The sequence below is a fragment of the Poecilia formosa genome, unplaced genomic scaffold (genome assembly GCF_000485575.1).
Source record: "Poecilia formosa unplaced genomic scaffold, Poecilia_formosa-5.1.2 Scaffold98, whole genome shotgun sequence".
Classification (NCBI taxonomy): Eukaryota; Metazoa; Chordata; class Actinopteri; order Cyprinodontiformes; family Poeciliidae; genus Poecilia; species Poecilia formosa.
Window position 1 is genome coordinate 521,975 of NW_006800037.1, and position 24,945 is coordinate 546,919.

A 24,945-nucleotide genomic window follows, 5' to 3' on the forward strand; every position below is an offset into this window, starting at 1 on the left:
AACATCTCCATCATTAGGAAAGAGACAAACGTAAACACAGGATTACTCAGCCAGCTGGATTTACTATAAAAATAAAAATAAAAACACTAAAAACACTGACCTGTGGCAAACGTCCAGATTTCCTTTGGAGGTGGAAACAGTTTTGCAAAGACAACCGTGCACACTCTGTTTTATTATTTTAAACTTATAACACTGCCATTAAAAACTTTTCCTGCAATGAAATACTGCACTTTTTTTTTTATTTATGTCATTAAAGTATCGCATATTACTTATGGTTTATTGTCATAATAAACATTGAAACCTTAGCAGTAAACTTTAAAATGTCCTCTACAGGCTGTAGATGGAGAATTTAGTGGCAGTCAGCATCTCTATTGCATTTGTGCAATATAGAGAGCTGTGAGAGTCTTTTTCTGCTTTGTGAAGAAATCTATTCAAATATTGCTGAAAGGCATCCAGGTATTGCTGACTCGGGTTACATTCATCTTCACTGGATGACGGCCTGATTGACAACTGGGAAACGTTTCAGTTTTAAACCAAAACTGATCAAAGCCAAATATAAATCCATGTTTAACTTAATGGAGCCTCTGTCAGTAGTGAAAGCACAGTTATTTATTGTTCTTTATTAGTCTTTCAAACACATAAGTGTCCTTTACAGCCTTGGTTACCCTGAAACTAACTTTTTCACCAAAATGTTAAAATTTAAATGATTGTCTTTGATGTTTGTTTGTTTGTTTGTTTGTTTGTTTTTTATGTAGGCAAATACATAAAAAAGGTTTGTATTTTTAACTGACCTTAAACAGAAAACACATTTTATGTTGCAGAGAAGAAAAGCATATGTGTGTTTTCAATAAAGTGTATATAAATACGATGTTACCCCTATATGTAAAAATGTTGCACTAACTACACTAATTTGTGAACTGTGAGCCTTCGTGTTTGAGATGACTATCCCTTTAAGTTGCTCTCATCATCATCAAGTGGATCAGAGACAAACTTTGAGGCCTCCTTAAGGGAAAACCCAGTTTAATCTTTGAGGTTGAGGTAATTAATTTTCCTCCACATTTCCTTCAGGAACTGCATCGCCTCCAGGGACCCGTACTGCGGCTGGACGAGAGGAAGCACCTGCTCCTTTCTCAGACCTGGAACCAGGTGGGACACTTTTCCTTTGCGCCTGCACACCCCATGCAAACACTCCGAATGCTTCTGTTTCCTGTCTGCTCTGTGACACTGTTTCTTCATCCTCTTTTTTTGAAGTTGTACATGGTTTATTACCACTCTCTCTTTTCTTTCCCTTTGATTCTAAAGATTTGTTTTTGTGTTGATTATTAGTCATCCCGTGGTTATTTTTGCCTTCTGAGAGCAGAACTGGCACCCTTAGAGATATTCCATGCATTATTTATCCACACTGGGAGTTTTAAGTTTGATTCTAGTCTTTAAAGTTAGTTTTTTTTCTCCTTGTGTCTCATCTATGACATAGTCTTATTTTTTGTGTACTTATGGCTCATCCTAAATGTTGTTTTTTTTGTGTGTGTGTGTTTACCTACTGAGCTGTCACAACACACTGCGTAGGTGTCAGAGATGTCGGGTTTGTATACCAGAGTGAGACCCGTCGCTGCTCCTGCTGCAGTTGTCTGTCTTCACGGCTCACCTCCAGTCTTGATCGTTTCCCTCCACTGAAATCAAATCTCTCATAAATCAAGCCGCTTATTGAGTTAGGCTTTCAAACACAAGTGTAGTGCCAGCTGAACAGACAACATAGGCCTTAAATACCGCCTCGGGTAGGCTGCTTATACTATTAAAGGCTTCTGTGTTTTGCCTTGATTAGATTTACCAAGGGCGGTCAACTTTGCAATCGAATACGTATCGAGTTTCTGAGAATTTCCTTTTTGTGGAATAATGCAACCTTTCTCAGGTAGCCATCGTCAGACAGTATCATGCGACTAGAGATTGTGATTTGGAAAAGTCACCAGCTTTGCATGTTAAAACCATTCGCCTTATGGTTTTATTTGTATTTCTGTGATTGTGCTTTCCTGATTTTAGCATAAAATCAAATAAACTAGGTAGTAGGTGATATTTTGTACACAGCTTTTGTCAGAAGTTTACCATTAACATGCCATTGACATGAATGTCATATTAGGCTGTGTGCTTCTAATGATTTATTAAACTATCAATCTAAAGTGTTTTAGCACAATTCTGGCCAGATTTAACATCATTCTTTGAAGAATTGGTATATATTATTTAAACTGGTCAATATTTTTTTTCAGATTTTAAACAGGTTATTTATTTTCAATAGGGTTGCACCAGAGAATTTGGATAAACTTTACATTATCCAGCTTTATCCATTCCAAAAGTGGTTTGATGTGTGGTTGGGAGCACTGCCTTTGTGGAACTATTAATTCTGTACAAGTTTCAAAGAGCTGAATGTTTTATGTGAGGTGAAGTACAAGAAGTTGGACTTGCAGCCTGGCTAGTTAGCGGGTCGTGCAGTGGGACTTACGGAAGAGTATTTATCCAAACACTGTTGTAGTGAAAGATATATGTATGTCATTAAGCCTATGCATCTTATTTTGTCTGTGTGAATGAGTTGAAATTATAACATAAAACTCATTGCATCCAATATAAAAAAAAATTAGGAGGTGTGCTTGAAATGAACCATTTGAAAATATCAGTCAAAGGAAAAAATATTATTCAAAGCATGGAGTGACTTGTGGAATAATGGCAATGTGTGCATCCCATACGCAGCCTGATAACCAGTAAAGTCATCTGCGGTTCTCCATCTTGGGATCTTTGCTCCCCTTTTCTCTCTTTCTGATTGCCATGATCAAAGGCCCCTAATGTCACAAAGTCTTAATAAAAGGGCAAAATAAATAGACATGCATGTCCTTGCTGACCTCATGTAAATGTCTGACTGCAACAGTAATTTCCTATTTGCTTTTTCATGTTTGCATCTGTGCCACTTTGGTTGAAGGAAAGTTTTACCTTTCATGACATTCATGATCCTTTTCAGCTTGAATTTTTAACATCTCTGTTCTCCTGCCAGCACATTTGTCCTTTTAAATCTGGTGCAAAGTAAAAGTACACAGATGTTCTGTCCGGAAATTATAATAATTACTTGATGTATTATTTTTCTTTAGTAGGAATGCAATAAAGGTTATCAGCACCTCAGTTTTAGACACCATGTTGCAACACTTTGAACAGCATGAACCATGGAAATCATCTGGTCTTTATTACATCTTATTTTGAAGGCTTTGAATAATGAGTTGGTGTACCTAGACAAATGTACAAGATGTGCAAAAGCAACACTGTCAGTCTGTATGTAGTCTAGCAGAGAGTATGAGGCAGCCAGCTGAACTCAAGACATTATTCTTTGTTATAATATCTGCCATGCGTCCACTGCATATTTAAACTCATTTATCAATGCGTTTCAGAGGCATTAAAAGGCCAAATGGTTGCAGTGCAGCAAGGTTTTCTAATTGCAAAATCAAACTTTCAAAGGCAGTCTAGTCGTCTCATCTGCTCTCGTTCTTTAGATGTTGTATGCGGGTCATATATTTGCTTTCCGTGGAACCAGAAACAAAACAACAAATCTGACATCTTGAAAGAAATGTCATAATCCAGATTGTATAGGAAAGTGCGACGTGGCTTCGGCTTATTTCCCCATGTGCTCATTAGGATTTTCACCAATTATGCATTGAAGGAAAAAGAAATTCCAACCAAAATATGAAAAGTTATTAAGACATATGTTTAAGATTTGGGGGAATGATGCACTCTTGCCATGAATTATATCAACTCGTGCCAAGACATTGTTCCCTGCTGCTAAACTCCACAGTGAACCGCCACTCAGGCTTTGGACAGCGTCGGGTCCACTCCTCCTTCCTGTTTTTGGTCTTTATGAAAGCCAACTTGATGGTCTGCTGCCCAGGGCTCAGATTTAATGCAATTACAGAATGTTATCGGCAAGCCCATCTACCACTAAGGAAGAATCTGAACATACCCCCCTATATCCTAAATTATTGTTAATGTTTGAGGGAAAGGTACTGTAATCGCCACTCAGACTGCAGACAAATCAGATTATGATTAGATCTCAGCACAGACTTTGTGTAATGTTGTTTGCAACTCACCTCATTATTTTCGTTTGAGACACTCTGTTGATATTCTTCCTTTCAGCTTCACCTGACAAATTGAAGCCCCTTTTCCACTGATTCTTCTCTATGTTGGTCCTACAAAGCCTGAATTCTGCTCAGCACTTCTGTCACTTTTGATTTTTAAATGTCACTGTGTGTTGCACACTTTGTTTGGCAGCCAAAGCGCAGGAACCAGACGTATCTGTAGAAAACTAATCAGAATGGCATTTCGAACCAATTTCAAAGGTTATTCTGATACTCCTGCCGAGCTGCTTCTTTTCTACTGTAAAATCTAAAGTGAAATCTGTTTAGACATTTGTTTTTTCAGTGGTATTTGTGTGTGATGATGATGCTGCATTTTCATGGTTGTTTACATCGATTACTAATCACCAAACAGTTCAGGTACAGTGTCTTCATACACTAAACTAACTAAACTAAACCTTTTGTCACTCTGCGGTCTCAGAATCAATATATTCTATTTAGTTTTATGCAACAGACCAAAACAAAGCAGTTCATATATATAAATTGGAAGATAACGGTTTAGAAATAAAAAATTGGAAAACTGTGACCAATCCCTTTGGGCTTGATAACCCTAATTAGAACTGTGTTGGAGTAATTGTTTTTAAAGGTCAGACATAAAGTTGTAGAGATGTTCAAAGCAGGTGAAGGTCATAGAACAACAATACGAGATTTTAACATCAACAAAGGTACAGCCGTTCACCTAAACTTTCTTTTTTAAAATATTTTGTTCAGTAAAATGTCAGAAAACCTTGTCTCATTTTCCTTCCAATTCTGCACCATTTGGTTTTGGGTTGCAACATAAAATCCCCATTAAATAATCTGTTGACTCTTATTTGAACAAATGGGGAAAAGCTTATATAGTTTTATAGGACGCAGTACGTTTTATTTTGCTCTTGAAAAATTGCCAAAGCAGAACCTTCACATATGTTCCACTTAAATCGCTAAACAATAACTTTTTTTTTTCTTTCACATGAATTTCATTAAATGAGCTCTGCTCTAAATGAAGCCTGCAGGCAAGTACATTGTGCTCAGACTAAACTACACGGTCTCGTTTGTCTCTGCGCGGCGCAACGTGGGGCTGTTCCCTCGACACGAGCCGTAACCAAAAGCAGTTGTGTTTTTCTTTGAGAGCACCTGGCCTGCGCCGAGCTGCTCTCATTTCCTCTGGACTTCCTCGCTTCGTTGTAACTTATATAGTGTTGAGTTTTCTGCTCTCGCCTGTTGCCCAAATAGGAAATGAGTTTCAGAAATATAATAAGTTACATTTTTTTATGAGATTATTTTATTTTTTTAAAATCTCACAATTAAAAGTGTTTACTTTTTTTTTTTTTTGGAGTAGCATTTTAATAATTTGACAATATTCTTCTAGATTTTTATGAATCTTAAATAGTCATGGATGTTGACCTTCTGCTTGAACAGCAAGTAGTTTGGTTGAGAGAGAGAGAGAGAGAGAGACAGAGAGAGAGAGAGAGAGAGAGAGAGAGAGATTGATTAACCACCAGGAACGCAACCAACAGATTGGTCCTATCAGCCAAATAAAGACACTCAAGACCTCAAGTTGCTGTGAGTATAAAACACACCTGTCCTCAAAGTCATGAGATTCTCACGGTCCAAGCCTCAGAAATAACAGAGCTTTCAAAGGACGTCGGGAACAAAAAGTAAATCCGAAGAAGGCTGGAATGTTGTCCAGAAACCATCAGCGACAGCTGGTGTTTCATTCATTCGGGGACTGTAGAAATATAAAATGCAGACAGTGACCATCAGTCTGTCTTTGAGCTCCATCCGAGATCTTGGCTCATTGCTGAAGATGATCATGAGAAAGTGGAGGAATCAGCCCAAAGTTAAACAGGGGAAATGTGTTAATAGTGTGGTGGTAGTTTGAACCAGAGTCAGAACATGATTGGAAACGTACTGAGCTGCATGGATTAAAATCTGTCTGTGACAGAGGAACATGTTGATTCCTAGCTTAGGTTTGCATGAAATGATTTTACCAAAACCCAACTCTCCGTGTTTGGATGAAACGCCGATTATGACATGAACACCATAGAACCTACAGGAGGAAAAAAAAAAAAAAAAAAAAAAATGGAAAAGGTAAGCCTCAAACCTGCTTTCCAAAAAAATTTTTATTTTTGCAAGTACATAGACCTGTATGTGATCATTTAAGATCTTTTTTTTCCCTCAGAATATTTGCCATGTAGCAAATTCTGCTTGCAACTAAGCCCGTCATGTAATGTTTTCACAGATTCACTTTTTGAAACCGTCTTGCTCACTCGAGTTAGTCACATGACTGTCACATGTTATTAAAAAATGATATTTTTAAAGATATTCTGATTAAGAACCAAATGTTTGAAACTTCAAAACACTTTTGCTGTTGCAACCAACGCAGTCGTAATGTGTGCAAGACTTTTTGTTCATTTAAGATATCTTTTATTCACACTGTGAACGAGCAACAGCCACATATTATTAGTGTGCGCATGTGTGTATGTGTGTGTGTTTCCTGCCATAGTTCTTCTATTACAAAAATGCTGAAGATGACCCAGTAATTTTCCCCACAGTCAGCTTGGAGCAGTTTCTTCTAAAGGCACAGAATAACTTCAAACCTATTGGGGGAGGCATGTACAGTAAAGTCTTGGAAAGGAATCTTCTGATCTGAGCCAGAATCTTGCAGATTGGCTTTAGAGCGACAAAGAAGTGGCTTAAAAAGAATCACATAAAAGTAATAAAGTTGTCATGAAACCTCAAGTATTTAGAGACTTTATGCAAAGAGGAGTGAGCCAGGATTCCTCCTGAGATGTGTTCAAACCTTGTGGCCAACTAAAAAAAACAACAACAAAAAAACACCTGCTGTGTTGGCAAGTAAGGTTTTCCTAAGAATTGGGTCACATTTTGCAAATACCTACTTTACCTAATGGCATGCAGATAATTTATTAATTCATGCATTGTATTTTTTAAGTATTTTCAGTGATGCTGTCATTCTTTAAAAAAATGAAAATATTATACAACTGACAAACTATTCATTTCAGTGTGACCCTATTCCAGCCATTGAATATTATTGGAAGATGAGTCATTGTGCCTGGAAGAATGTACATGGAATAAAAATGCGACATTATCAGCCTACATGCAGACAGAGAGAAGCAGACTGAACAGTATTTGTTGTTTAGATGACAGACTAACATGTTTTGCTGTGTGCATTTAAAGTAAATTGATATTTGCAAGCAACACAATCTCCTTAATCCTTGAAGACGGGGAGTTTATATTTACAGCCCAAAAAACTTAATGTGAAGACTTGCATGCTGACCTAGAAATATTTGTCATCCAGTTTGAATAAGCTTAATTATGGACGCAGCTGCGGGCGGGAATGGTTATCTTTAAAATTGGAATGGTAATTATTATGGAACATTAGATACCTCAAGGGCCTCTTTAGTTGTTTTTATGACTTAATGAATTTTTATCCACTTTCTCAAAATAAAAACGAGTTTCTTGAATTGAACCAGAAAAAAAGAAAAAAGCTTGTAAAGATTCACACAGTCCTTACCTGTAACGGTGAGATAGTGCAGCCCTATCAGGGCCGATCTGCTCTGTGTTTCAGTCGCTGGCTTGCTGTGCTTGTGTGCTCTCTGATTAATGAGTGTGCCTTTTATCCTCCGCAGACTGCCATTCGAGCAAGATGTTGAACACGGAAACGTGGCCCACTTGGGTGACTGCGACGGTAAGAGGGCCGAGTCTTTGTCGGTTTACCTGGACATGTGAAAGTAAATGGCATTTCTTGTATTTCCCACATGTTTGCACGACTTTCTCAGTTCCAACAAAAAGGCAACAGGAGGAAATTTGAACTTGGCTAGTCCTTTGGTATGAAAATGCACAAATAACTTTTAAAAAATAAGTTCCAGTTCTCTTCAGTGCCTTGCAGTGTCTCGTCTCTCTGCAGAGCAAACATCGAAATCTAACATAACACCCTTCTGGTGTCAGTTTGTCCCATGCCAGCATAAAGAGCAGTTGTTTCATTTTGTTGTTTGCATCTGCTTTGTGCCAGGCTCTACTTCATCTACAAGTAACTAATTATGTAAAACACCAGCCTTTTTTCCCTTTCTATGCATCGTTATGAAAATAGAAGCTGATTTAAAGCAAAGTGTAATCTCTGCTGTAGATACGCAGAGGTTTTTAGGATGCTCCCCTGACATCCTCTCTCTTTGATCTTAGTGCTAATTCCAAAGCGTGCAAATTAATCCATCTCTTGTGAAAGTTTCCCCAAGTTCATGTGCCGTGCTCCAGGAGAAAAGAGAGATGAATATTTCAGAGGGTGCTCGCGTACAAGTCTAATCCAGCTTTAGAGGGGTGCTCCGTTTGATGCTGTGCTCTTACTTCAGATCTGCTGACCAGTGAACCACGGGGCGGGGGGACCCTGTAATGGAGGGCCGGCGCTCAGTCTGCATGTGGTGAAAATTGACTTGTTATTTATCTTCACTAGGCCCACGTGTATCCATTTTATGAAACAAGCGAGGAACATTAATAAAAATGTTGGCCTTACTTCTAAAGAGCTGCCAAACGGTCTTCACCCTGTGTCTAACACAGATCGTCTTATGAAAGGTCTCAGTGCTTTTAGCAACACATTTTATAATATGGTGACACTGCAACTTGTGATTTAATTTTAAAGATGGGTGAATTTGTTAGATATGAACTCAGAACTGCTACAATTTGTACCGTAGTATCACTGTTAGGATCAGTCAGTATTCTTGATTTGCAACCTAACATGTAGCATGTCGCTGTGCAGGTTCACAGCGGGTAGCTCTACTTTTTACCAACACAGATTTAAGTACATTTACTGCTCAAACATGAACCAGCTTGTCTTCATTTATAAATTTTTTTCATGAGATGGAAACTTTTGCAAAAATACATTTCAATGCATTTACTCTATATTTTTTTTAGAAAGTCATATTTCAATAAAATGTTAACATTTATAAAAACAAAAAGTGCATCATCAACACTTGCGGTATTATAGTCTCCATACTATAATGGACAAATGTTACAAATGTTACAATAGTTCAGAAAAGAAGTGGCGGATTTAACTTTGCTGACGTAAGTGTAACCAAACCGCGAGAGGTTGCACACAAACAGACGACCAAGAAACCCGAGAAAAGACAACTTTTTTTCACTTCCTGATAAATTCCCATAATTGGGGGGGGGATGGCCCCGTAAAGGAAAAACGTCCAAACATTTTGAAGCAAACGTGACCTTTTTCCAAACATTTTCATATAACCCTCAAAAAAGAATGTCCACAGTGGATCGGCAGGTGAGACAATGTGCAAATGATGTAATTTTCCAGATCATTGACTCAGAGCAAGCAAGTGGGCAAGCTGCTAAGAACTGGCACTCGTATCTCTTTCTGTTTAGTTTCAGATTTAAACACTTAAACTCTTCCTGACGCCCACGAGCAGGTGAAGAGCTCTGCTCTCTGCTGGTCTTTTAGCATTAACACCTAAAGATGTTCTGCTCCCCCGGACCTCTCTTTGAGGAATATTCGGGCTCATTTTGCCGCCATTAAAAACGCCTGAGCTGAACAAAAGTCTACAGCAATGTAAACTATTGTTCACAGCAACTTTTGCTTAGTTGTTGTGAGATATTATAATCACCTTAATCTCATGGGCTGTGACCCATTTTCACGTCAAATATCAATTTAAATGTGACACTTTGACTTGGATGCTCGTGTTGTTCTTGTTAATGCTCTCTGTTTGGCTGAGATCTTTACAGCCTTCTGCACACGCAATCTTCAGTCAGAGGAAGACAGAGAGGCACAGCTTCAAGAAGGTTGTTATGACAGACTGTCACCGACACCAAGACTTTGAAAACTGTCTGCTCTCTCCCTGTCTCTCTCTCTCTCTCTCTCTCTCTCTCTCTCTCTCTCTCTTTTTCTCTCTCTCTCTCTCTCCCTCCCTCCCTCCCCGGGTCCGTCTCTGAGCTCCTGTTTATTACGGGGTTGTTCTTCATGCATTCAGGACACACATACTCTGCATCTTTGTACCTGTAAACACCTTCACACAGGATTTGTCCACATTAGCACAAGCTCTTTGAAATATTTCCTGCTGAATATTTCATGTCTCCTGTATTTGGCTCATTTCACCTGTCTGTATCTTGACCCAGCAGATGAAAGCAGAGTTGTGGTCTGGCTGGTTTATCTCTCTTTTGGAAAATTTCAGCAAACTCATTTTCACTGCCTTTGCAAGATTTCTCCCCCCCTGCCCCCTCTGTGACTCACTCTCTGTGTCTGCCTCTCAAACGAAAGGTTCTCTCCCTCTGGCTTCCAGTCACAATTCAAAAGCTCAGTATGTTTAACATAAAATAAATCACTTAGCAAATCTAGTTAAAAACAAAAGCAATAAAAACATTTTTCTGCTTGATATATTTATCCAACCTGCGGACATTTGTTTTAAAATCTTTGCTTGGTGGCTCTGTAGGTTGTTCAATAAAAATCTGATTAATATTATATTTCTATTTTAGCTTTGCTTCCTTTATCTTCAGATTAAAATTTTATGTGGTGGGATGTTTCTTTTATAAACGTGGTAACCTCTGGTTGAATCCACTATGAAAAACCCCCTAAAGATTAGGTATTAGGTGCCAAGTCGCAGTCGTGCATTTTATTAAAATAAATGTTGTGGATATGATTAAAAACCGAATAACTTCACGAAGGCAAAACATTTAATCAGTTTTATATAATCCAGATTAGTATCGTGATTCTGTCCCTCTTAACTCGGTTGCTTCGGCTGTTGCAGATTTTGCCCGAATCAGGGTTTCTAAACGTTTGCCTCAATACGCTTATAGCTAATTAGGTTAACATGTTCACATGGTTTCCAACTGCATGTCATCTAAAAATACATTTTCCTTAAAGATAAATTTCACCTGACGCATACAGTGGCAGCTCAAGACAAGCTGACATCCTCCTGCTGACCATGTTTTTATGCTAATCTAAAGCGTCCATGTTCACACCCCATTGTGGCTCATTGATAACTAGCGTCTTCGTTTATTTCCGTGGTTCCAGGTAATGTTAAAGGTGTGGGGAAAACTTTCTGAAAAAGCTGCACTTGATAAACTTAGTGTTTCGCTTTGAGTGCCATGAAATTTAATGCCTGGAGTTTCCTCTTCCAACGCAGTTAGCATAGTTGCATCACACAGACAGAAAGGCAATCACAATAGTCGAGTCTCCCTTTCACTGTCATCGTAAAGGATGCAAGTCCCTTAGATAAGTTTGGAGAACTTCATGATCTGTTGACTAATTTTGAAAGCTGTGCACAAAAAAAAAGAAAAAAAAATTGTTGTGACCTTAAAAGCATGCTGCACACAGTCACATGGCTTTCAGATCAAGTGATAGTGTTATGCTGAGGATATTTGTAAGGTTTTAAGCTAAATTTTAAAATAAACTAATTGCCAGATGCTTGTTCACTATCATAGAGGTTCTTTAGGTAGGAAGTTCTTGTTTTTCTTAATAAAGTCCTTGAGGTTAGGCTAGTTATATTTAAGCTTTGGAACTCATACTTACGCTTTTTATTGCAAGTCTATTACTGCACAATGTAGTTTTGGCTCGTTTGCTTTCCCTGTGGCTCTCCTTTTACTCATTTCTCTGCTGCCTCAGTCGGGGCTGCACCGATTTCAGAGCAGCCTTGTCGTCAGACCACAAAGGGAGATGGATGGACGGCCTTACTTAGAGCCCAGCTAACTGTCTCCCCTCTCCCTTTAACCAGGGAGAAGCAGTTGCTGGAAGGAGAATCGATTTTCATCTCCTTTCTGGCTGATGGCAGGCGAATGGATTTCAAGGGTGATGCTGCAAGGGGAAAAGGAGTGGGGCTGAGAAGAGCAAGAGTGGAGAGGGAAGGATGGGTAAATCAAATCGAAGAGTAAAGGGCAGAGCAAAAAGGAATGAGGAAGAGATTGAGAGATCATAGGACGAAGGAAAACTTTGAGGTTTGAAAGCGTAAACTGGCTCAGGTGATAAGATGTATGAATATTGAAACGAGGCGGTGAGCGGACAGGAAGAGCGAGGTTACAGAAAAAAATAAGAGGAAAGACTTTCACTTATCACATTTGTGCGTTTGTACTTTTCGCTCATTTTTCATATGTATGCATAGATTACTGATGGTACCATGAAAACTGAATCTTTTTTCTGAAATATTTCTCCTTTCGTTTAAGTTTGCCAAAAAAATAAAATAATTTTTTATAAGGGGGATATGAGCTATCTGAATCAACCTGAAGAACAAAAGCAGCACAACATACCTCAATCTGAAGAAACCCAAGAGTAAGAAACAGAAGCCATTGATATCCATAAGCTCCACTAAGGGCTACAAATCTATTTTGAGCTCCATTTTACTCAGTGTTCATTTTACTCAAACATATATATGAAAAGTAAAATCAGAGAATATTTTTTCCAGATATACAAAGTTTTTACACAAAGCAAGTTTGGTTTAAACATATGATTTATTTATTTTTTCCTACTCAGGCTATCTTTGATATTAAAGTCTTTATGACCACTTAAGGCTGATAAAAGAACAAAAACCATACGGATTCTCTGGGAATACTTTTTCACAGCACTTTAATTAGTTAAATGCCACACTCTTCCCCGGCATGCCGTCTGTATTGTTGGTATTGTTGGCCAGATTGCTTTTTTTTTTTGTACTCTTGGATCAGCTTAGAAAAGCTCACGGTTTGCTTTTGGAACCTGCCTCCCGACTTCTAAGAGTAAAGAAAGCTGCAGGGAGCCGAGAGCAGCATCTGTTTTCAGAACCGTTCAGTCAGGGCACAATGACAAATGGGCTACGAGTGCCACCGCCATCTCCTGTGTCACAACACCGCCGCTGGCCTCCTCGGATGGCCCGCTGCCAGGCTGTGACTTTGTCAAGTCGGTGTAAGCCACCTGCTTCGTCTCCTCTTAATCTGCCACGTTTGCTGCGCCTCTCTTTATTTCTCTCAAATTGTGACGTTTGCATCATTCAGGTTTGTTTAATATCTGTCAAAAAAAAAAAAACACTGGAAAAAGAATCAATAAAATGAGAACGCTGTTCTTGACTGCATCACTGAAGGAATGTCTTTCTGCTGCATCAGAAGACCACAAAGAAGGATCAGTTTCATAATGGGGAAACTGAGGGAGTCGAGTATTGACTTGTGGTTACAGGCGACACTAATGCATTTACTGGACGCTAAAGCAACTCGCCTTACCCAACGCAGCCAGATATTAGGATGTAGAAGACATGCCCTTCCTCTAAGCCTAATCTGATCAAAGCATACTTTAGAAGCATAAAATCCAGTTGAGACAAAAGGTTGTGGGAGTTGCAGTCCTGATGAAAGGGAGAAGTTTGGTGAAATGTCTGGATTCAATTATGCGCGTGTTTGTGCATAATGTATTGTTCGTCTGTTCCTCTCCGGCCGTGTTTGGTTGATATTCTTTTGGTCCAAACCAACATGCAGGCATGGCCATGAATGAGGTAAATGGCAAACCATGTTTTAGTTTCAGCAGTAAAGACTCAAGTAGAAGTTCAAAAATATGAAAAAGGACAGTTTTGCTTAACAGGTTCGTGGACATAAAAACTAAATTCAAAACTAGTATTCCTATTTTTTTTTTCTAATGGGCTTTTTTTGTTACACCCGGAAGAAAAGATGGTGCTTCATACTCCTGTTGACATTGTTTTTCTCCCTTTAATAAAATATTAATCTTTTAATCTGTTAATCCCTTTCCGTAATCAGGTCTGGTCTCTGCATGGACTGTTCATGTGTTGAACACTTTTGAATGTAGCACAAATTAGTTGGTCAGCTTGTTTGGATTCTAGGTTTTCAGTATTATGTGTGGGAGAGTTTATTTTCATATGTGTAGATGAAAGGTAATTCAGATTAATGTCCCTGGTGGCACCTGATAAAATCCTGCATTTGTTTGCTGAGTAAATTGCGTCTTTTGTCAAATGTGGAGTCAGAAAATCTAACATTGGCAGTTCTAACTTAAACAAAAATCAAGTCACACTTCTCATTATTTTCAAATAGGAATATTAATTTCAAATTACTCTTTTCCTACACATAAGAGTCTTTGAATTGATTACTTTGTAAAGCAAAATGTGACTACCATATTTAGAATTACAATGTGTTGCATGGAAAAGTAGAGCACAGTTGCCTTTGATATACATAATTAAAACAATAGAGTGGTTTTCTCAAACAAACAAACAAAAAATCTGACTTTGTTCATAACATTGCACACTATAAATTAGAGATAACAGATGTGAGTTATTTCATAATGGCTTCCTATAAAAATTAGAAAACAGAGCCCATTAAATCTTACAGCGGTGCAAATAAAATATCAGCAGTACTGATCTTTTAAACACTCAGAATGTGTGAAACAAATGACCAAAGAAAAAGGACGCTGTAATGAACTGACCTGCATAAATTATAACTGAGTCAGTGTTTGATTTTGGTCGTCTTCCTCCACCAGCTTAATTTCTTCCACCTTGTCTGCACAGATCTCTAATCTAATGGATCATCAGCCTCTCAGTCAAATTGTCCCGTCTTCCTCTCCCTCGTACTGCTAATCTTCATCATAGCAGCTCAAATCTGAGCTATCAACTTTGCTGTCATTACTTTCTTTTTGCGAGGCGATTGCGTTGTGCTGCATAGACACCCGTCCTCGGCATCCCAACCTTGACCTCATTGCTTTTTCTGTAACGAGAGAAAAGGAAACGGTGCAAAAAAATCCTGAAAACTGCCATTTCAATTTTGCATGCACCAGTAAAACATGTCGGTGTCACCAGTTTTCTAAACTGCACCTTTTATTCACGCTGGATTTAGTGTCACACAATGGTTCAAGAGTCCCGACTTTGCTGACGGAAACCTCCGAGCTGTGTTTTTGCGTGTTCACACCAGAGATGAGCAGGTGTGAACGCGCATGTGACGGGTGGCGTAAACTGTTTACATCGCAGTGAGTCGGCTTTGGTTCAACCATCAACAGACCGTATAGGATGTCAGATCCACTTGCTGCACGTTATCGCGACATGTCGATTGGCTTCCTTCAGCTTTTGCGTGTCACGACCTTTGCTGACAGGCCAATCAGTTACAGCCTAAACATGGACTGATTCCTCTGCCACACTGCCAGGTTCACTCTTTTGATTTGCTCTGAGGTGATAATAATTATAAAGGATAGATTTGTGCGTGCAAATCTTTTATTTCGATCCTGCAACGCTACACTGGCAAAGAGCTTCATGTTCATGTAGTTTAGCTATTTGTAGCTGAAGGAAATTGTCAAATTTGGGTGGTCCTTAAAAATGTACAAGTGCCAATTTATCCATTTATTTTTTTTACCTTTTTGCAACACAAAAATGTTTCACATCATTGATGAACTTTTAGTATCAAACGTAGATAATCTGAGTGAACAAAATAAAGCTCCGTAAATCAACCAGGTGATAAATGAATTGCTCTCTAAACCTCACAACCGGTTGGCCCACAACTGGTGTCATCAACTCCCACAAGGTATTTACAACAATGAGTCACTGGCAGCAACGTGGAGTAACTGCAACCCACTTTTCTTTGCACAATGTTTGACAATTAATGGCCCGTTTAAGGTCAAACCACAGCATGTTAATTAGATTCAAGTTCAGACTCTGACATTCAAAAGACCTATTTATTTGTTGTCTACAGGCAGGCTTGCTGATGTCTTTTGGATCATCATCCTGCGGCATTACCAAAGTTTCCTTGAGCTTCATGTCTCAAATTCAGGATTTTTCTTGAGAGTAGAATTATGATGCCATCGATAACAGAGTTGTGTAGGTCCTGAAAAACCAAGACAGCTAAAAAACATACCACCACCACCACCACTGCTGAACGCAGTTGTTAGTATTTATTCAGGCCTTCTTTGTCTGATCATTTGTTTTTTGATGTAAAACTTCTACGTGAGACCAAATAAAAAGAAATCTGTAAGGGGGGGGGGTGCATTTTACAGGACTGCAATTTGCTAACCCACTTGTATTAAATCAGTATTTAATTGGCAGTGGGAGCCGATGTGTGTTTAGGAAGTGTGACCCTATAGCAGCGGGAGCATCGCAAACACTTTCCTCAGATCTCTGTTGCCTCTCGGCTAATAAAAACTGAGTATAAATCGAAGCCTGCCACTAAAACCCTTTCAGTCACACATTTGCCACCCGTTTGGTTTGAACTATCCGGGCTGTAATGACACGGCTAGTGTTGCTGCAGTGTAGCTACAGATGGGAGCAATTATGGTGCTGTGAAAATATTTCCTGAAGAAAGGCAGTGTTTTGACTGGTTGAGCAGCGGGCACGCAGTTACTCAGTAAATGAGGTCCACTGAAACATCAGTGAGGTGTGAGCAGGCCGGAGATTCCTCGTGGCGTCACGTCAGAGCGGGTGACGGTCACCGCAGAGCCAGGTCGCGTTTTAGCTTTCTGCTGCGTGGTTTTGAATGCGTGTGGGAGGCTTCCTATAGGAAAGAAAATTAGTTGGCAAATTTACGACGGCGGGCTCTTCTAACTCCTCTCTAATTGCTGCGGTCTGGGCAGAGAGGGGCTGGTGCTGAGGTTTAGGAGAGGGAGCCGACAAAACCTACACAGTTCCCTGGATTTACATGGCAGCTTGTTAAAAACACTCAGCTTTCGGTTTGCTGGTGATAAATGTGTTGTCCTTTAGCCTGAAAACAACAGAGATGGAGAGGAAATGAAAAAGAAACCGTGTAGAGGAGTTCTCCTCTTTACAAAAGCTCTTTCTTCAAACACAGAGAGGTAGCTCTTTCGATCTTGACTCCCTAAAATGTCACTCCACTAAGACACAGCGAAGCAAATAGACGGACCTGAAGCAGAATGGCTTGTGTCAGAAGATCACTTACAGTACCTTGAAAATGCATTCACACTTCTGGGAATCTCCACTTTTTTTTATGTTGCACACACTTCATTAAAGTTTATTGGGGTTTTTGTGATGGACCAACACAAAACACTGCATAAATGTGAAGTGAAAGGTAAAGGATGCATAGTGTGAAACTTTCTTCATTGCCTTATGAAACAGTGGCCTGATGAATGTCAGAATGTTTTACAATTTTCTACAAGCCATGTTTAAGGTGTAGCAAACGCCTGGACGAAGACCAGCTGGTCACATGAGCTCAGAATCAAATTGTTTGGAGGCAGGAAACAATGTTGATGGTAGAACAGTAATATTTCACATCACCCTGAACACACCGTCCGTCCCCATGGTGATACGAGGCGGAGAAGTCGTCGAATTACATGTAAGACATTCTGGATGATGGAAAAATCTACACTAATGTTTAATGTTGGAATGACTCAGTCGAAGTCCTGACCTAAATCCTATTCAGAATCTTTCACTTGAAAATTTAAAATGATGTTCAGAGATACTCTCCTTTCTGCCTGTCCAAACTGGACCCTTTTTTGTTGTTGTAAGGAAATAGATTGGGCAAAAGCTTCTAGATGAGCAAAGCTGGTAGAGACATCCCCCAAAAGACTTGCAAATGTAATTGCAGTGAATGATGGTTTTAGGTAAAGGGTAAAGGTATTTCCACAGAGGGGCTAAATACCAAATGCACATCACACTTCAGATTTGTATTTTTAGCAAAAAAAAAACAAAAAACTTTTTTTTTTCCTCCTTCACAACTGTGCATTAGTTTTTGTTGATCTGCCACACAAAATCCCAACGAGGAACATTGAAAAATGTTGGTAACAATGTGACAAAATGTAAAAATATTCAAGGTATGGAAACATTTGCAAGGGTCTGACCTTCATTCCCATCCCAATGAGCTTCAGAGAGTCTCATGAGACAAACCTGATCTTCCCCTCGCTGAAACTCAAAGACATTATAGCAGTGGGCCTAATTATGCGCTTTGATATATTTCTGAACCTTGTGGTGTGTGCAGTTTCTTGCATAGAGGCTTCTGTTTTTTTTGTTTTTTTTTTTAAGAAAGCTGAAAAGAAGAGCAGTGGCTTGAGCTCTTGGTGAGGTGCAAGAATTCCTGAAGGCTTCGACTCTTTCATCTGGTCTGTTCGTCTGAGTCCTTCCTTTCTCTTCACATCTTTCTCTGCACAGCATGCAACCGAGAGAACCTTGAAAAGCACGAGAGGCCTGGCTCACCCTTCAGCAAGCGGCAGCCCCTCGCTGATAGATGGGTGTTTTCAAGGACTTGTTGAAATGAGTTTGTGTGTTTTGGGCTCCGCTCAGAGTGGCCTACAGTTACAACTCATGACCCTTAGCTCGGCTATGTAAATCCTAAATGCCGTTTTGTGATTGTGAAATAAATCCTGAAGTTATTGGAATGTCCCCACAGTGCTTTGTAGCTTTTCAGAAGAAAGCGTTTGAGTTTTATATCACTTTACTTTCATAATACTTCATCTGTAAAAGCAGCCGTTAAATGCCTTAAAGAGTGCCTTAAGGAGAGTTATCAGGAAAGAAAAACATTTGCTCTGATTGCAATCCTGTAGATAAAGCACTTTTTTTTTTATCTGAACCAAAAACACAGTAATTATGTTTCCTATTTGTGCTGAATTAAAAAGAAAAAACTCAATTCCCCAGGGGAATGTTATATTGTTGGTGCACACACAATTAACGGAATATAAATCTTTAATTAAAATAAAATAAACTAATGCTTTGAATATTTTTTTTAAAAGTCTTTAGGGCCGTAGCTGTGGGCAGGGATGACCATCTGGGCTGTTTTTTTTTTTTTTTTTTTTTTTTTGCGGCAGAGCTAGACAGATCTGCAGCTGAAGAAGCTTTCATGGTTTTATCATCATGTTGTGTGGAGGTTGTGCAATGTTTTCCACAATGCTTGCCAACTCCTGCCATATTCTGCTTTGAGAGAGCTCAAGGGTCTCTGTGCAGCTGTCCACACCACAGACTCGGCCTCGTTTACCTTCCGAGATTTTATTGAGTCATCTGTTCTGATGTTGCTCCACTGCACCGATTACGATGAGAGGAAAACACTCAAGACCTGTTGAATATATGCAGCATCTTGCGCTAAGTTTCGATTTGCTTTGAGTGGTCTGCCAAGATGGAACTGGTCTCTACTTGTAGCACCATTATGCTGCTGTTTAAGGCACTCTCTACACGACTGCATTTTTTATGTTTTTCCCCATCCAAGTTGGTTCAAAATGTCCAATTAAATGAGGATTGTGTGTTCCAGAACCCAAAAGAAAACGATGCCACATCAGGAGTCGAGTTCGATATCATTGACAATCCCTGCTTCTCATTGTTGGGCCTTCTCTTCCTAATTCCCCGAAACCCAATAGTCACCCTGCAACAGTCCTACTTTAACTACTTAGTTTGTAGCAATAGATTCTATACGGATAGCGCTCAAATTACTGCATCAAAATAAATTAGGTTTCCCATTATTTATATTTAGTTGAACTAAATCCATTTAAATAGTTCAAATCTGCCTATATTCTGCCCGTGTGATCTCAAGTGTCATTTCGATTGTTTGCTTAAAACCACCTGTTATTTTATTTGATGTGGCTTTAATTAAACAGTTTATGCTATCAAAGCTTTTCCAGTTCCACTCTGCTGCATCGGTGCATAGATTTCTTCCAACACCAGAACCTCCTGAGTTGAGCGTTAAGCTGTAAGCCGAGTTCATCCTTCCCAGTGGCCAACCAGAAATGGCTACAAATCACAAACTAAAAAAAACAGCTAATTCAGTCATAATAATAATTTTTAAAAAAATGAATATGCATTCCAGTGAGTCCCACTTGTGAGATTAAAAGTACATTTCGACATTAACAACCTTTGTTAAATATACTTTTTTACTAAGCCCACAATTTTGAATTAAGAATGTTTTTTGTTGGTCTGATGTAATATTCAAAACGTAAAATTTGTGTTTTCAAGCAGAAGATTATCACAAGTAACAGAAATAAAAATCTGAAAATATCAGTCCATTATTAATCTGTTTTCTCTTAGTGAGTTTTGAGTTATCAAAATAAGTTGACTTTTCAGTAATATTCTGATTTACTGAAGACGACTGTAGTATGCAAACCTTTTCAACAGGACTTTTCTTTTTATGGATTGGTCTTCAATTTGAAGGGACAGCTGCATCTCTGATAATAATTGACTGTAAATCAACATATTATTGGCTGATCAAACCATCAAGCTGAATTTGCTCTGCACTTCAGGGGAACAACAATACCCCACAGTGGCCAAACTTTGCCTTGTAACTACAGACAAGAAATATAGATCTAGATAACGAATGTCCTTAAATATTTTTATTTCTTTCACATCAAAGCGTTTTGGTTTTTTTCTCAGCATACTGACAAATTACATCAATGTGAAAATATGTTCAATATCATCAAACACAGAGACAGCTATTTATTTATATTTTAAAAGTTTTTTTAATGAGTTTTATCAATGATTTCTGCCACAAACGGCCCTTTAAGGACATCTGTGATCATCCTTACAAAGCAATCACATCATCACTTGGGATTCTCCAAATTATTTAAAGGCATTACAGTCTTACTGTAGGTAAACTTTAAAAGTTCTATAAAGTTATAAAAACTTATCTTAAAACATCTCGAGAAATCCTGTCAATGAGCAAATGATTTTCAACAGTAGGGTTAACACCTCCCCAAAAACCCATTTTATGCTAACCTAAGCACTCAGAAGCTGTGATGTATCCTATTTTCATTTCACAGATTTCTTTTTACCTATCTATGATTATAAGTCCTCCTGGGTGACAGATGTTGCACAGTTGGTAGAGGGTAGGTCTTGATGGCACTGGGAAATAGCTTAAGAGCGTCCTTTAATGTGATATGCAGGGTTCTAGGACTCTTTTTCACTCCTGTCGCTGCCGTGATGTTTTTCTATCACTAAAGCAAAAAAGCCCTCCAGATGAGTTTGAATAACTCTGCATTAAGTAACTCTTCCCTCTATTCTGCAGCGTATCAACAACACCGCCATCCTTCTTTCCACACTTCCACTTACACTCAGGCTTTCACTCATTCTGACGAGTCTCACTCTCTTTCCTCCACACTCTCATTGGCTTTCACCCCGTGCATGCTTCTCTTCTCTGAGGCACATCCTCTATCCGCTCTGTCACTTTTTTCCTCTGCTCGTCTTTAGATCCTGTCACCTTAAAACCCCGGAGTTTACCAATGTACCTCGGTATTGATCAGCTGAGGCTCTGTGTAGTCTCAAGTCCAGACAGTCACGCGGATCCTGAGCGATTATTGAGCTCAAGTCGCGCACCCCGATGGCATGTCCACTCGAAGGTATCTTGGCCTCGGAGGAGAGATCTCATTAAAAGTGATTTGTAAATTGCCAAAGGTGGCGGGCGAGCGGTGGAAAGGAGGAGGTGAGAGCAGTTCAGTCAGCCACCCAGATGGCATGCCTCCTGTTGGCGTGTGTGTGTGTGTTTTTTGTTGTTGTGCATATAGTACTGTAATCTATATGGTTCTGACTTTATATATAGTTCCAACAGGTGAGAGAGATTAAGTTGAATTTTAGTTCCTAAGTTGAGAATGAGGACAAATGTACCCCAGGGGGCAGATCGTTAGACTAATTCGATGCAGACCTACATTTTAATTCATTCCCTTAGACATACTTTTTAAATATTTATTGTAGCCCTACACCATATGCATTCACGTTTGCACAGCCAACAATGTAATTCTTACATCATTTTATATTTGACAGCTTTTAAAAAGAAGACTGTGTTGAATCCCTTCAAACCTTTTACCACAAATAATCGTCGATCATGAAAAAAAAAATTAAAAAAAACAAAAAAACACAATAACCTGATTACATAAATACTCACTGCACCGTAAAGTAGATTAGATTTGTCTGTCAGTTTACAAGTGTGATAACTTCAACTTATGTTCAAAACTGAAGAACAACTTTGAGAAACAAGAGAACTGTAGACCCGCTGCCTTCTGGATAGCTTGAATATTGTTCCCTTTATCTGTAAAATTTTAAAGTATTTTATCCAGCCTGGATGTTCTTTTGTTGTTGTTTTTTTAAAGAAAAGCCCTTTATCTCAAAATACAGAGAAAATTCAAGATTTTCTCTCCTATAAAACAAGTCAGTAATTGGCAGAAATTCCTATGAAGCACCTTCATCATTGCTATCGATCTCTTGTTTTTACCCATTTGGGAGAATAGTCCAGTTTCACCAATGTCATCGTTTTGCAGCATTTTTTTGATTTTTTTAGAAAAAAAAAGTACATCTTCACTATCTCTTGTGACATGCTATAATTTTTTTTATGCCCTTGTTCTTGCTGATACCTTTGCATGATGAGATGCTCTGGATATTTATTTATTTATTTTATTTTTTATTTTTTTTTTTGCAAATTATGGCTTTAAAAATATGTAAGTTGGTAAATATAATGGTTTATCTTAATTTTGGGATAATTAGATTTGTTGGGGGTGTACCCAAGAAGAACAAATGTTGAAATATTCAGTAGTTGGTTCTGTAAAGTGTGACTGAGTCTCCATACATTTGCAAGCAGGTTGTTATATCTTTATTTTTCCACACACATTCCCCTAACAAACAAGTTTAATTTCAGTTTGATTTAACAGGACACATGGCTCAAAAATAAAAAGGTAGGAAGACATTTGAAATCATTTGTATTTGTCTCTAGACCAAAACCTGTTGTTCTAAGGAGAGCTTGTACACTTTTAAGAGTCACTGTAAAAAGAAAAACAACACTGCCTCCCACTGAAAAAAAAAAACTAAATCTGAGTCTTTGCAAATATGCACATAAAACAATTTCCTTCACCACATTGCCCACCACAATCTGGTGGCTTTACTTGGATAAGGTTCAGCTGAAACTACTTGTTAAGACTCCCTTTATAAAAGACTGACCAGATTTGGGAAAACAAACTAAAAAAGTCTGCTGATATAATTGAATCCACATATTCCTGATTGCAGGCCAGGCACTGAAAAACCATCATGAAAAGCCTTCTAAACAGGGGAAAAAAAAAAAAAAACCTTTACTTTTTGATTACTTGGCTGCCTTTCCCCCTTCCCCCCGATGATTTTAACACACAGCCTGGCCTGAAGCAAATATGTAGTTACCTCACTTACCCCGTTCAGAGACCTGTCTACTCTCTAAAGACGAAGAAGAAACATAAATGAGGCTGAATTAAAAATGAAGCTCTTCTGGGAAGCAGGAAAAAGTCAAATATGCCGAAGAGGAACGGTGAGGGCAACAGGAGAGTCATGCAGGTATGTGATTATGTAGTCATCATAGCAAACCTTGACTCTCAGCCTGATCTACCCCTGCTAATAAACCCTCAGGAAGACCTGAATGCATCTAGACTGTGTTTTTCTGCTGCAGATTATACAGAATTTTAATTATAAACACGTGAATGGCTGGTGTGCATAAATGTTTCACCATATTGATCAGCCAAGGCACATCTGACAGGCCCTCAGGATAAAAGGCTGAATTAATTTTTTCTTTACCTTATTATTTATTTTTTATTTTTTTGCTAAATAGGCTACTGCAGAACTCACCAGAAACTTTTTAAAGCCCAGTTCTGAAAAGGCTGTCCTCGAAGGGCCATAAAGGGTTTTATCGTCATCCCGAGAATCAACACAGTTTATGTGCAACCAGGGATTTGTCCAAGTAAGGAACTGAGCTTTTTTTTTTAAAGCATCTTTATTTTTTATTAGTTTGTTTCTGTACTTAAATAATACACATCAGTCTTAGTTTGACAGATAACACGAGAGGAACTGTCTGGTGTTGTGTGTCGGAGAAATGAAAGCAATAGATGAAAATATATTTACAAGGCATGTTGAGACAAAGAAAGTAAGGACAAAAATGTGGCAAAAAAAAAACAAGATGCAGCCTTTAAGCAAAGAATAAGGAGAGGAGGATAATGAGCAAAGTCACTCAGCCATGGAAGCAGTGCGCACATTTACTTATTAACACACTTATATTCCTGCATCAATGCAAACATATTCACAGTGGAGTGCACGCGCTCTGGCATGTGCGTCCCTCTTCCACGCCGTACATAAACACATCAGCATTATGCATGGAAATGGTAGATTGTGGAGATGAAAGCCCCTTCAGATCACTTGCTGCTCCATGACACAGTCGTAGCCTGTCGAGCTCAGAAGTGTGTGCTTATGCCATCCACGGGGTCCGCTGGGACGCGGTGAAGTCTCTTTGTTCGAGTTTGATGTGCCCTGATTGTAATACATGGATTCTAGCCGTGAAAGTGAATAGAAGTTTCCAGGTCTGGCTTTTGATTAAGAAACCTATCGAACCGTAGGCGGCTTCAGAATAGCTCTCAGATTAATTAGTTAGCACCTGCCCTCCCAAGCTGCAATCAAAGCCAGAGCAGTGGCCAAGCAGGTGATTTCACATGGCCTCAGCCTTGTACAACAAATGGATTTTAGGGAGCTTATTGATTATGTATGTATGTGTACAAGATGTATAAGTGGTTATGAAACAAAAATAAGGATTTTTAAAAAATTATTATTATTTATATTGGAAGCTCAGATGATGACACGCCACATATGTGATAGTCATTTAAAGCAAAAACAAAATGATTTCCTTACCTTAAATGTGACATTTTAAATCCATCAGTTTACTTAGGCAGAGGATGAGAGCTCAAAGTAATAAAACACAGCAACTTTGATACACAACGTTGAGTGTGTTATCTGCTTTAAGTGTTGCTCTCTCTCAATCTTCCACAGTCTAAATGTAATTCATTCATTTAGATCTTAAGAAATGCATTTTCCTTTTAAATAGCTTTTAATACCTCTGTGGTTCCTTTTATTGACACATTCCCAATTCTCTCTCTCTCTCTCTCTCGCATATATATATATATATATATATATATATATAT

At 38.7% G+C, this 24,945-nt stretch overlaps 1 protein-coding gene across 2 annotated transcripts in view; it reads left to right on the top strand.

Moving 5' to 3' along the window:
* Nucleotides 1–24,945, top strand: part of sema6bb (sema domain, transmembrane domain (TM), and cytoplasmic domain, (semaphorin) 6Bb) — a 170,049-nt gene that overhangs the window by 128,234 nt on the left and 16,870 nt on the right. For both annotated transcript variants that reach the window (XM_007558652.2, XM_007558655.2), the window contains 2 exons: nucleotides 1,069–1,146; nucleotides 7,793–7,851. In XM_007558652.2, coding sequence (XP_007558714.1) covers nucleotides 1,069–1,146; nucleotides 7,793–7,851 — 137 coding nt within the window. The remainder of the gene's footprint in view (nucleotides 1–1,068; nucleotides 1,147–7,792; nucleotides 7,852–24,945) is intronic.